Raw genomic sequence first — 12739 nt, forward strand, 5'->3', positions numbered from 1 at the left:
GCTCAGGAGCTGGGAGCTGCACCCCGTGTCCTGGATCCTCCTTCACAAAACCGGGGGCGCTGCGCCCCCGGCGAGGCTGCCCGTGAGGACAGAGCCGGGGAGGGCGGGGTGCGGGGTGCGGGCCGCGGTCACAGCAGCAGGAGGCTGGGGCTGCGGAGCTGCTGGTACAGCTGCAGCAGCCTCTCGGCGGTGGCGCAGGAGCTGGCTTCGTCCTCTGTGCACAGCCGGTCGCGGAGGGTCTGCACCTCCCGCAGCAGCGTCTGCAGGTCGGGGCAGGCGGCAACGGCTAGGCCCCCACCCTCCTACCTGCACAGCACCAGGTCCCTCTGGGGGACACCTGTCACGTACAAACCCCACCTGAGCCATGGCAGGCAGGCCAGAGAACATGCTCATCAGTGCCCTTCACGTGCAGGGCACCCTGTCTGACCACAAAGGCCCCCAGGACAAGAGGGTACGGCTCAGCTGAAGGGAGCCCACACCCCCCAGGTTCCAGGAAGGTCCTGGCCAGCAGGCAGGAGCAGGGTGGCCGACAGAAGTGACTGAGGCCACCCCCCCTGCTCAGTTCTGAGGGCAACACAGGAGCCTGGCCAGGGACAGTCCTCGCTGTCCAGGCTGCTGGGGGGTTTGGGGACGGGACCCCGAAGTGGCCTCACCTCATGGTTGGCCTGGATCTGGTGGAGATACTGCACGCGGAGGTCAGGTGCGCTGGAGCCCCGGGCGGCCTGCTCTACCACCATCCTCTGGGGGCACAAAGGGGCAGGTTGCACCAGGGGCTCCCGGCACCTGTCCCCCAGCCCCTTCCCCGGTTTCTCGGCAGTGCCCCATCTCCTCCCAGGGCACTCGGCCTCCCCGCACTGCAGGCACGCGCCTCTCTGCGGCCTGCCCTCCTGCACGCCCAGAGCGCCCCGTCCCCGCTCCAGCGGCCACCCCGTCCACCGTGCGGCTGCTCCAGCCCAGCTTTCTAGAGGAAGCACCCCGGCCCAGCTCCCAGGGCTCAGACCCGAGCTCCACGTGGGTGCAGGGAGCAGGGCAGAGCCCTGAGGCAGCATGGACCCAAGGGGCAACAGGCAGAGCCCTGGCAGACGCAGCACACCCTCGCCGGTGCGTCCCCAGGTGATGGTGACGCACAGACCACGCTTCAGGGACATCATCGCTGCGCCCAGAGCCCTGAGCAGAGGGGACAGGTGTGCCTGGCTGAGGGCACTAGTGGACAGACTCTGAAACATGTATGGACTTTCTGGGAGCCGGAGTCCCAGCCCCACATGGCACTGAAGACGCCTATTATGGCGCCAGGTGGCAGAGGCCCCAGGGCTGTAGGAGGGCAGGCCAGCAATGCCCACATTCTAGGTAAAGATACGGAGACTAAGATAAGCAGACACTTCGTTCTGGGACCTGAGCCCAGGGTATCTGACCCCGGGGCGGCCTCTGCTCAGCCAGGCAAGTGCAGAAACCTGCCGCTGACCCTGGCAGGTGATAAGCAGAAACGTCTCGCTCCAATCTGTTGGCCTGGTGGGTCCCGGGCACCCGCCAGGGCTGCTGCCAGGAGGATGGACACAGTCTCCCAGCTCGGCTGCACGCATGTGCACTTGGAAGCAGAGAGGAGGTGGAGACCGGCCTGCAACCCCATGGCCCGTGCCCCCCACCCGTGGAGGCCACCCCAGCAGGCTCAGGCTGGGTGGGCGCACCTGCAGACGCCACACGACGGCGTGGTGGGTCCTGCACAGGTTGGTCAGAGCGGAGCTCTCCACTTGGATCTCCACAGCCCGGATGGGCCCTCCCGGGCACAGGTCGGTCACGGCCACCTGCAATACAGAGAGAGCCTCGTGCCCACCCACAGCTCTCTGGCCTGGCTGCCTCTCTATACCACCCCGGGTGAAGCTTCGTCCCCAAAAGCACCCAGGCTGAGTCTCCCTGCCTAACGGCAAGTCCCGCCCGGAGAACCAGCCAGCCAAGCGATGGCAAACCTGTTCCCCTGTCCAGGAAGAGTCCTGCTCTACAGCACCGACTCCAGAATAAGGCGATGGCTGCGACCTCGCCCAGACACTACAGCCCCGCCGACCACCCAGGCCACCCGGCAACAGGGCGGGTGGGAAAACAGGGAGCGGGCTGGGCAGTCACGGTCGGAGGTCAGCCAAGCACCCTCCAGAGGTTCTGAGGACACTAAGCTGAAGACGAGGCCAGTGAGGTCAGGCCGAGAGCCGGGTCCGCTGGCTCAGTCTCCACGCACAGGACACAGGCAAGACCCAGGGGCTTGGGGACTCTGGGAAGGGTGGTCACAGGCAGCTCTCCCGCTGGATCTGTGAGACGTGCGGGCACCCACCGGGCTGAGGATCCCCCACTGCAGCACCGGCCTGGTCTGGGCTGACAGAAAGGCTGTGCTGTGGGCAGCAGCCGGCTCCCCGCAGCTGAGGCGGCGTCCACCTACCAGCCCGGGGCACATGTGACCGGGCCGCCTGGGCTGCTCTAGGGGAGCCTCCCACACAGGAACCCGAGGCAGGACGTGGGCCGGGCTGGTCAGCAGGAGTCTCAGGGAGGCAGGTGTGTGCGAGACAGAATGGCTTCCACGACCGGCCCAGCCTCCCGGTGACCTACCACTGAGCGGCTGGGCTGGTATGGACCCTGTGCTCCTGGTGGGCCCTGGGGAGCAGGCTGCAGTGCCCACAGTGCAGGGAGTGGGGGCCATGTGTGCAGGGCGCTGGGCGGCTGGGCGGGCTGCGGTCCTGAGAGGCTGCCCGGGCACAGCCGGACCACGCACTCCCGTGGGGTCAGAACCCTCTGCAGGGTGGGCCCAAGAAGCGGGTTCCTCTCGAGCCACCCGGAGACCCCACTCTGAGAACAGCTGCCCTCCAGGCTGCTTTCCCCGCAGACAGGAGAGCCAACCCCCACTTGCCTCGTGGACGATGAGGCGAATGTCGGTGTCATCTGGGGCCACTGCCTGGACCGAGGACAGCGCTTGGGCCCTGATGACACCCACGGCGGCATTCTCAGCGAGGAGCCACTGCAGGGTGGCGCAGCACAGGGATCCACCTGAGGACAGAGGTGCAGGCCTTGAGCTCAGACGGGTCCCAGGACGGTGAGGAAGGATCCCCATCCACAGACTGGAGCGAAGGATCAGCACCACCCACCTGAGGCGCCGTCCCCCAGGGCAGCCTGGAGCAGCTCTGCCGACGCCCTGATGGCAGCCACGGAAGGTGGCAGGTACTTGGCCCTCAGGGACTCGGGCCCTGCCGGATGGCTGCCGGGCCTACGGCAAGTCTCCAGGAAGGTGTCCACGGGGTCGCTGGTGAAACCCATTGGCCCGGGAGCGTGCACATGGGGCACGGCCAGGCCAGGGAAACGCAGGCCCTGCAGCATGTCCACCACGTGCTCGCTCAGGGGCAGGCAGACGCCCCCTTGCTGAGGCAGCATGTTGGGGGGATGCCCATCCAAGGAGGCGTCCGTCACGGGGCTCTGGGGGGCCAGGGCCCCGTCCAGGACCTCCCTGAGGCTGTAGAAGAGCGCAGAGCACACCGTCACGGGCAGGTCGAGCGCGCCGGTCTCACCAGGGCCCAGGGCGAGCGTCACCTCCCGCCGGGCGCCGGGGCCCAGCTGGGCCACGGGGACAGTGTAGGTCACGGCCGAGCCAGCTGCCTCCGCGGCTGAGGCCTGGGGGCCGGGCAGCACCTGGACGCACAGGGCCCAGCCCCGGCCCAGGCTGAAGCCGCTGCTGTTCTGCAGCACGCAGGTGGCCGTCAGCACGTCCCGCAGCTCCCGGCGGCTCCAGGCGGTGGCGGTTGTGCACGAAATGGGCCGGGGGCCCTCTCGGCGGGACAGCAGCGCACAGCTCACGTTCATGGCTTCGTTGAGACACATCAGGGCCCTGTTCCGCTGGTCGACAGCCTTCTTCAGAGAAGATACTCTGGGAAGAGCAAACAGGGCCCCAGGGAGGAGCAAGGAGCCAAGGCAGTGGTGCCACCCCACTCCTGGAGTCGGAAGGGACCAGGACTGCTCCGACAAGTACCGAGCAAGGAGCTCCCGCCTGGAGGAGCAGCCCTGTGTTTCCCACGCACGCTGTCCCCAGCCCACTGGGCTGGGGCGCCTGCCACCCTTGCCAGGGCCATGGGGGCTGGACGGTGCCTGTGTAGGGCTGGTCCCTGCTGCGTGCTCACGCGCTGAGGTGGCCCCGTGGCTCCTCTGCAGCCACCGTGACAGCCTGGAGAACGACCAGCACTGTAGACGGGACCCTAGCCCACAGGGGCCTAGAGCCTACGGACGCTCACTCACGCCGCAGGGGGACAGGTGAGCTCAGAGGGAGGGGTGCTGCATGCGAGGGGGAGACGGTCTCCTGCACTTCTGTGAGAGAAAAGGGGGGCGGGGGAGAATGCAGTGGGGGCCCCTTTTGTCTTCTGAGGGCGCCAGCCTTTCGTCAGGCAACTCAATGTCTGGGGCTCTCGCTGGGGACGAGAGGCAAAGGGACGGGTCGGGCCTGGACCCACGTCCACACCCGGGACGCTGCCTCCCCAGGACGCAACCTGCCGCTCACCTCTCAGAGACGGTGCCGATCCCGCAGAGCAAGTCCTTAATTTTCCGGCCAGTGTCTGCCGCGGTCCCCCGGGCGGGCCGCGGGGCCTCAGGGCTCAGCCCCAAGCTGCAGGTGACCAGGCGGCCTCTGGCTGACAGCGCCAGGAGCTCGGTGCCTCCTGAGGATGGGGACAGGTGGGGAGGGCAAGCTGCTGGGACAGCTCCCCCAGGCTCGTGCTAGCAGAAGACCACCCCCAAGCGAGGACCCAGGATTGCGGAGTCTGGACGTGCGCCAGGGGCTGGGTGGAGCCCCCGCGCTCCCTACGCACATGTCCCATGGGGCCCTCCCTGGGAGGGAAGTTCAGCACAGCGCACGTGGCACTACGGTGGCACATCGTACAGGGGTGGGACTGAGAGGGGCCAAACAAGGATCTGTGTGGGTCACTGTGTCAGTCGGGAACAGCTCGACCTTCAATAGGCCGGCCAGACAGAGCCACTCGGAGGACTCAGGGGCGAATGGGTGCTGGGGACACCTCCCTCCCGCTCTGCTCTGCCCAGCCGTGCTTTCTGGAAGCCCATGGTCTCTGAGGCAACATCCTGCCTGCTCCGCTTCCAGGTGACCAGGGAACCCTCCAGGAAGTGGGGACATCTGCCTATCCCCAAGCTCGAGACTGCAGAAGCCCTCGCCCCTCAGCCCGGGGCTCCCGCGTCCCCCCACCCACATGGCCCCTTTTCCCTGCAGTGGCCAGTGGCCTTTCCCCTTCAAAGCATTTCTTTCTCTTCAGTGTTGCCCACAGCAGGCGCGGGACGGCTCCTGGGCCGGCTAACCAAAACAGGCCCCGGACACACTGCCTGTCCCCCAAGGGCACACACAGAGCTGCAGAGCAGAGGGGGCTTGCTAGCAGGCACACAGCAAGCAGAGGAGGCGTCTCCTGGCCTTCAGGAGAAATGCCCAAGCTCGACCCGAACCGATGCGCCTCCCCTGGGCCACCTGCGATGTCAGACCAACTGGGAGAGACGTGTTTGCCTCAGGTCACCCAGGCGCAAACCCCACCCAGGCAGGGCGACAGCACCCACTGCTCAACCTACCGGGCACACAGGCTGGGCCTCCCTGACCCCGAGACAGGTGGGGACAAACCTGCCCTGTCAGGCGTCCAGCAGCAAGAAGGCAGGGAGAGGACAGGCCAGTTCACAGAAGGACTGCCAGGGGGTGGGGGGGTGGCAGGGTTCCTAAGGGTCCCACCCATCCCTAAGTCTTTGGCTTTTAGGTTAAATGGTGGCTCTTACCTTTAGATGACCCAGACAACACAGAGAGGGTGACAACGCTGCAGACACTCAAGCTGGCCGGACACAGCAGAGAGGGCAGGCCGCCTGGGCCGCTGGGTGGCATGGGGTCCCAGGGGCCCCCTCCCTGAGCCAGGTCCACCACGGAGAGGTTGGAGGGCGTGCTGTGGTACACGCGGCCGTCCCCGCCGCAGGCAGCACAGAGCACAGGCCCTGGCAGGCAGTACTCCCGCAGCTCTGGCACCAGGACCCCTGCCTCGTCCCAGCTGGCTTTGATGGCCAGTGTCCGGCCCTGGTGACCAAGCGCCACCAGGCAGTCAGAGTGCGCGTCCTTCACACCCTCAGCCAGTGGCTCTGTCCTCAAGGCCCCGATGAAGATGACAGGCTCCTCTAGGTGATGGAGGATCTTGACAAGGGCCTTTGGGTCACCAGGGGCCCACCTGGAGGTGACCAGGGTCTTCAGGACCACACAGCAGAGCTGGCCATCAGGGAGGCCACAGAGGATCACAGGTGATTCCAGGAGGGAGGCATCAGCTCCAAAGAGGAGCCCGAACAGAGCCCTCTCCAGTGTGAAGCCCCTGGGACCCCGCAGGAGGCTGGCGGGGGGCCCGGAGCCTGGCGGTGACACACAGCACAGCACGGGGAGGAAGCGGGGGGCCTTGGGCTTCCCCGGGCTCCCAGCTGGGGGGCTGCAGGGGGACAGATCCACCTCGCCGATCTGGCCTGGGGGTCTGGGGGCCTGCCCTGGACAAGGGCACTCGAACAGCCGCACCTTCCACTGGGCGGGGCCCTGCACCAGCGCGATGAGCATGTCGTCCAGCACCGTGAAGGCGCACAGTGTGGCGTCAGGGAGGACACAGGCCTCTGGGTCCACAGGGATCACAGGGGAAGGGGGCTCGCTGTCCTCGCCATCCCCGTCACTCTGGCTCCCAGACCTTTGAGGACACAGGGAAGCGTCACTCGGGGATTCATGCGCTGTCTCTGTGACAACCTGCCAGCCAGCCACGCTGGCTCTGGGGTCGTCACAGGGAGCGGCCTCAGTGGCCCTCGGTCCTGCAGCGACGTGGGGGAGGCTCAGCAGGGAGCGGCTGTCCCCACAGCACTTCGCCCTGCCCTCGGGACTGCTCTGCTTGCCCAGGGACGCACACGTGACAAACCTTCCCGAAAGCGGCGTTTGGATGGAAGTTATCCGTACAGACCTGTCAGCACGCGAGGCCTGCTCTGTGCGTGGCACTGCACCTTTCCCTGTCCTACGCCAGGAGAGGGCAGGTCCCTGTCCGGGTTCTCTGCCGGTGCCCGGGCCCCGCCCCCAACACCAGGCTCCTCTAACCACGGGCTCCAGGTGTGTCAGGACAGAGGGGACAGGGCCGCGGAGGCCAAGGGTCCTGCTCCTGGCTGCGGACTCGCCCACACCCGCCTGCACCCGTTTACAACGGACTCTCTGCCAGCAGCAGCCCGCCCAGGGCGCAGGCGCTGGGGGTGGGCGCACCTACAGCTTCGAGCCGGCTGCGAGCCCACCGACCCCTTGCGTCTCCACGGGAGGGCTGGGGAGGGCTCATCCGGACCCCAGCGCGGGGTGGGCGGGTCACACAGGCCCCAGGCCGGGGTGCGAGGGCAGGGCCGGCCTTGCCGCAGCCCCCGACGCGGCCGCCCCGACACCCTTCCTCACCTGCTCGCCTGGTCCAGGGACAAGCAATAGATGCCCCTCCGGGCGCACAGAACGTAGAGCGCCCTGCGAAGGGCCAGGACTTCCAGGTGCCACACCTGACCGGGAAACCTGTACACCGCCTGGGAGTCGGGCGGCGGGGCGGGGCGGGGGTGGAGGCTTTAGTTTCGAACGAACTTCTCGAACGCGCCGGCCCCTCCCGGCCCCCGCGCAGCCTCCGGGGCCTGGGACACCGCCCCCCGCACTCACGGTCAGCTGCCTGCCCTCCGGGTCGTAGACGTAGACCAGCTCCCTCCCGGCGCACAGGTAGATCTCCGCTCCGAGGCACAGCACGCGGGACGCGCCCGCCGCCAGGCCTCCGACTGGGCAGCTGAAGCCCGCCAGGTAGTCCACGCGCGGCGCGAGGCCGGCCATGCTGCTGGCCCGCCGCCCGGAAAGCACGAGCGCGTGAGGAATTCCGCTCCGCCTCCGGACGCTGGGGCGGGTGGGCGGGGGCGCCGTACGGCCGCCCACGTCGCGGCGCGGCCTCCGCCGTAAAGCGGCGCGGCGGGGGCGGGGCCCGGGGGTGGCGGGGGCGGGGCCCGGGGCGCGGCGGGGGCGGGGCCCGGGGGCGGCGGGGGCGGGGCCGGAGCTCCGCGGCCGCTTGCGGAGGCTGGGGTCCGGGCTGGAGCCGCGGCCGGCGACCTGGGAGGCGATGCCGCTGAGATCAAGTTACGGGACCCAGAGCAGTTTAGCAAGCCCGGGAAGCCCGATGGCCTGTCCTCGCCCACCCCGTCCGTCCTCCACGCGGCCCGAGGCACCTTCTTGGGGGTGTCCGGCTGGTACGCAGCATCACGCACGCCCGTGCAGGGCCGCGGGGCCCTCTTGGTCCGGCGCCCAGTTCTGCTTCCTTCGTGCACCTAAGAGCAGGGCCGGCTCCCACCCAGGCCTGCACGCGCCCCCCCCCCCCCCCCCAGGGCCGGCAGAACGCTCCTAAGGTGACTTTCAAGGTTTGGGGGAGCGCCCGGATGCTGTGCAGACCGGGACCAGTGGGCGGTGTCAGCCACAGCCAGAGGCTCTGGGCCTCGGGCTGGGTCCCCCCTTTCCAAGCCTGGACACGAGCTGTGCGCGGTACTGCGTGGGTTTGAGCGGACAGTGGGTTAGGGGCAATCACCAGCAACAGTCTGGGGCTGAAAGTAGAGGAAGGGCGGGCTATCTGCCCCCACCAGACCGCTTCCTCCGCTGTCCTCCAGCGCTTGGGAGAGGTGCTGAGCAGAGGGGCCCAGAGCTTTCTTTGGATGAGAACCTTGGAGACCCAGAGCACCCCTGAAAGGTGCCTGCAGACATCAATCACACCCCTCTCCTTGAAGAAGCCACTGGGAAAACCTCCAAGGCCACCTATGAGAGGCATATGGGCGGCACGGCCAGGAATGGCATGCGGAAGGGGCCCAGTCGCCAAGTCTGTTCTGGGCGGGGAAGTTAAGTTGGCATCCAGGAGGCTGCTGTGCCTGCCAAAGAGCCAGGAGCCAAAGTTCTCACGCCTTGTCAAGGGGGGGGCGGCACCCCACCCCTGGGGCAGTGGACAGCAGCTGGCCTGTGTGTGGGTGCTGGGATGGACGGACACAAGGTGAGTGTGGCATTTGTGGCATTGGCGCCTTTCCGCTTCCTAGTCTGTGGGTGCGAAATGCTGTCCAGGATGCTAGGACAGGGAACGCCACCAGGGGATGAGGAAGACCAACTCCTACTTGGACTTCCAGGTGAGGACACGCTCCTTCCCAGCGATGTGCCAGCTGCTCTCCCCCACCACACCCCCAAGGGCACAAGTGTTCTGAGCTGCTCTGTTCACCAAGCCTGGGAGCCACAGGCTCATCTTCCCAGGCTGTTTTCCAATGGAGGGAAATATCCCTCTAGACACTTGCGCAGGTGGCTCCTCCGCCCCACTCCCTTCTGCTCCAGGGCTAGCAGGCTCCTGGCCCCAAGCCCACACCAGTCACCCAAGGATTTATGAGCATCAGCAGCCCATCCAAACATCATGGGGCCTTGAGTGCTGATCCTGGAGGTTAGACATGAGCAAAGGACTATGGCTGGGCTCAGACATCTGGGGGGTCTGCACATGGCTGTGCTGGGTGCACACTCCTGGCCAGCAGCCTGCACTCAGTAGTGGTCTCTATGCCAACTCGGGAGGTAGGTGTCATCTTCCCAAAGACAAAGGACACCCCACCTCAGGAAGGAAGGCCAGTACACACAGGAGAGCTTCAGGCTGTGCCAGGCACACGTGCAAGGCAAGGGGGGGGGGGGCAGGACCCCAGAGTTCTGTTCCCAAGCAGCACACTACACTTGCTTGATGCTCTGGGGGAGGCCTGAGAACCAAGACGTGACGAGGGCCAACGCTGCAGCCACACTGAGCCTGGGGGCTGAGTCCTGGAAGCACCACTGAGGCGCCCCCAGCACAAGCCCAGACACCAGTGGGGGGCACACACCTGCTCAGGGAGCAGCATATCCCTTGAGCAGCAGCGCTCAACCATGTGTATGAAGTCTGCCTCCAAAGCCACAGGGACAGGGCCACTCAGCCAGCCGTGTCCCCTCTGGCCTCTTCCCCTGCCCCTCTGCGGAACTCTGGACTTCATCCTTCACCAGCCACTTGGCCACATGCCCCGTCCCAGCACACGCAGGGCCCGGAGCAGCCACAGGAAAGCGCCTCAGGGAGCCCAGGCTCCCCTCTTCTTTCCAGACCTCCCACCAGAAGCACGGAGCCCAGGAGTCTGGGCAGGGGAGTGGGGTCTCTGCCCTCCGATGGCCCATGCCCAACACCAAGGCCATGTGCACTGGCCCTGCAGACACTGCATGCAGGGAAAGGTTTGGGGCCGGGACCACAGAGAAGCCCAGCAGCACTTCAGGCGTTCATCAGACCCAGCGCAGGGCTGCGTCCATGTAGTGCTCATGCAGCGCCGGCCCGGAGGACCGCGGGCCCAGGAGGGGTGGGGCACGGCACTGGGCGGTGGCAGACTGGTCGGAGGCGGCGGGCTGTGTTCACCTGGGCAGGTGTGCCCTCAGCCACCCCTCTCTAGGGTGTGGTGCCTGGTGGCAACAGGTGTGTCTGCACCAGGGCAGGTCAAACACAGAGGGCTGGGGGGCCCCCTCCCCTGTTCAGAAGGAGGGGGATGAGCTGCCTGGGCTGAGCCCACCAGCAGGTTGTTCCCACAGACCCTGATGCTGAGCTGACTCTTTGGACAATAAAATAAAGTGCATTACTGAACAAAGAGGAACTCAAACCAGAAGCAGAGAAATCACAATGCTTTTTCTTCAGCTAAAAGGCAAAAGGAAACAAATTATGCGGCTGCCAGACCGGAGAGTGAGGAGGATGCTGGTGGGGAGGAAGCCAGCTGGGTGGACGAGGATGGACGGACAAAGAAGAGCTGGTGGAGGCGGCGAGGTCTCAGAAGCGAGGTGGAGTGCAGGGCCGGGCCCACATCTGATCACAGGGACCAGACAGCAGAAGCTGGAGCGCCAACCAGCACGCCTGCAAGGAGGGCGTCCCGACAGTCCTCGGCAGGTGGCGGTGCTCTGGACGGGCTGCTCTGGCCTCTCCCTATCAGCCACACTGCCCGGGCCAGACCCACCTGATCGGCCCCATTGCCAAGACGAGACAGGTCTGTGCTGGTGGCCCTGCTGATACCCGGTGCTCTCGTGCACAGCCTGAGGAAAAGGCAGGTGCCACAGGCCTGCCCCTGCCCCAGGGCAGATGTGAGGTCCCCAGCAGTCTGTGTCTGGGCCGGCCTCTCCTGCAGAGCAGCTCAGAAATCCGGCTCTTGTTAAGGCAAAGAGGCATCAGCATGTCCCCAGGTTCCCGGGGCAAGGCCCAGTCAGAAGATGTGCGGGGGCCTCAAAGGACATGGGCAAGGTCTGACCGTGACCTCTATCCTGGGGTGGCCTGGACCTCGCACCATCAGCACAGCAACAACCTTCCAACCCCTATGGTAGACCTCCGTGGCTTCCCAGCTGGCCAAGCCCCTGGCCCCTCACCCAGGCCCATCTCAATGATCAAACCACTGTGCCAGAGGCCAGGGACGGGCGGGGCAGCAGGAAGGAACCATGTATGGGGCAAAGGGAACTAGAGTTTCTGGTCCTGGGCAGTCCTGCTCACCCCACGCAGCCTGGTAAGCAGCCCCCGCCATCTAAAGCAGCTGCCTGCCTACAGGAGCCACTGCTGCGCTCCTGCCCAGACAGCCTGTGTCTGCAGCCCCTTGGTCGTGTGGCTTGGCAGGAAAGTCAGGCACTGAGGTTTACTTCCAAGAAGTGACTGTGGGCCCTCACCCACACTCACCCACCCAGCACACACCCACAGGGACTCACTGGAGGGAAGGGAGTGGAAACTACTCTCTCACTCCCTTTTATGCAGTTTTTATCTTAAAAAAAATAAATAAAAGTCTTCTGGGCAAGAATTACTGATAACTGTTATTACAACCAATGCCAACTCTGAGCGCCCACCTGGATGGCAGGCGAGAGCAGGAAAAGGGGAGGCAGCAAAGTAACTGCAGACCAGGCAGACGGAGCCGGTGAGCCTGGGGCCACTCGTGTTGCCACTGGACAGTGGCCACCGAAAGGGAAGAAGTGGCCCCCACAGGCAGGGTCTGCCCCAGGGCAACAGGGTACAGAGGCCAGCAAGAGCCCCAGCCCCAACCAGGGGAGGGGCACGAACAAACAGTGTCCGGAGAGGAGGAGGAGGAGGAGGAGGAAGAGGAGGAGGGAGCGGGTGGCAGCAGCAAGCACCTGCCCTCCTCCACAGGGGGACATGTCCAGGCGCCGCTCCTTCTGCCACAGTGGGGACTGGTACCGGAAGGGCATCCGCAGGGGCTGCCCCACTCCTCTGCTAGGAGCCTGGCTCCAGCGGGCAGAGCACCGGCCTGGCCCCGTCCTCCAGGGAAGCCTGGTGCCAAGAGGCTTTGTGAGCCAGAGACCCTAGGGCAGCTGCCCCTGCCCTGCCCTTCGGGGCTGCCCACCATGGGGCACAGCTCCACGACCCTGGGGTCAGACAGGGCCAGGGCGAACCCTAGGTCCTGGGGAGGCTGCACATCTCGCAGTGGCCGGTGCCCGGCTGGTTCATGAAGGTGCAGTGCTCACAGGCCCACACAGAGGCCGCGGTTGCGTGCGAGGAGCCCCCAACTGCTCCGTATTCATGGAGGCCTGGAAGCTGCACCCCAACTGTGCCTGCAGGGCGGGAAGAGAAGCAGGCTGTTATTTCTGCACACAGAGCACAGTCCCTCCTTCTGAACTCTGTCACTACCTGTCAGAGTGGAAGCGGGCCCTGAA

The 12739-nt window shown here is 66.1% G+C and overlaps 2 protein-coding genes and 1 long non-coding RNA gene across 3 annotated transcripts in view; 1 reads left to right on the top strand and 2 right to left on the bottom strand.

Moving 5' to 3' along the window:
- Nucleotides 1-111: 111 nt before the first annotated feature.
- FAAP100 (FA core complex associated protein 100) lies at nucleotides 112-7929 on the bottom strand. The gene is made up of 9 exons (XM_090292044.1): nucleotides 7700-7929; nucleotides 7454-7572; nucleotides 5788-6719; nucleotides 4523-4679; nucleotides 3126-3898; nucleotides 2891-3027; nucleotides 1686-1802; nucleotides 654-740; nucleotides 112-260 (listed from the first exon to the last, which is right to left on the bottom strand). Exons 1-9 carry the CDS (start codon nucleotides 7862-7864, stop codon nucleotides 129-131), a joined length of 2619 nt encoding a protein of 872 aa, XP_090148170.1. The 5' UTR covers nucleotides 7865-7929; the 3' UTR covers nucleotides 112-128.
- A 211-nt stretch (nucleotides 7930-8140) lies between these two features.
- On the top strand, nucleotides 8141-10334 carry LOC149999072 (uncharacterized). Its single transcript, XR_016514041.1, has 2 exons — nucleotides 8141-8271; nucleotides 9100-10334. It is a non-coding gene; the product is annotated as an uncharacterized LOC149999072 (long non-coding RNA).
- Nucleotides 10335-11814: 1480 nt separating this feature from the next.
- NPLOC4 (NPL4 homolog, ubiquitin recognition factor) overlaps nucleotides 11815-12739 on the bottom strand; it is a 37434-nt gene continuing 36509 nt past the window's right edge. The window contains exon 17 of the mRNA XM_090257888.1: nucleotides 11815-12637. Coding sequence (XP_090114014.1) covers nucleotides 12480-12637 — 158 coding nt within the window. The 3' untranslated portion in view covers nucleotides 11815-12479. The remainder of the gene's footprint in view (nucleotides 12638-12739) is intronic.

This window comes from Furipterus horrens, unplaced genomic scaffold (genome assembly GCF_987537825.1).
Source record: "Furipterus horrens unplaced genomic scaffold, mFurHor1.1.pri manual_scaffold_11, whole genome shotgun sequence".
Lineage (NCBI taxonomy): Eukaryota > Metazoa > Chordata > Mammalia > Chiroptera > Furipteridae > Furipterus > Furipterus horrens.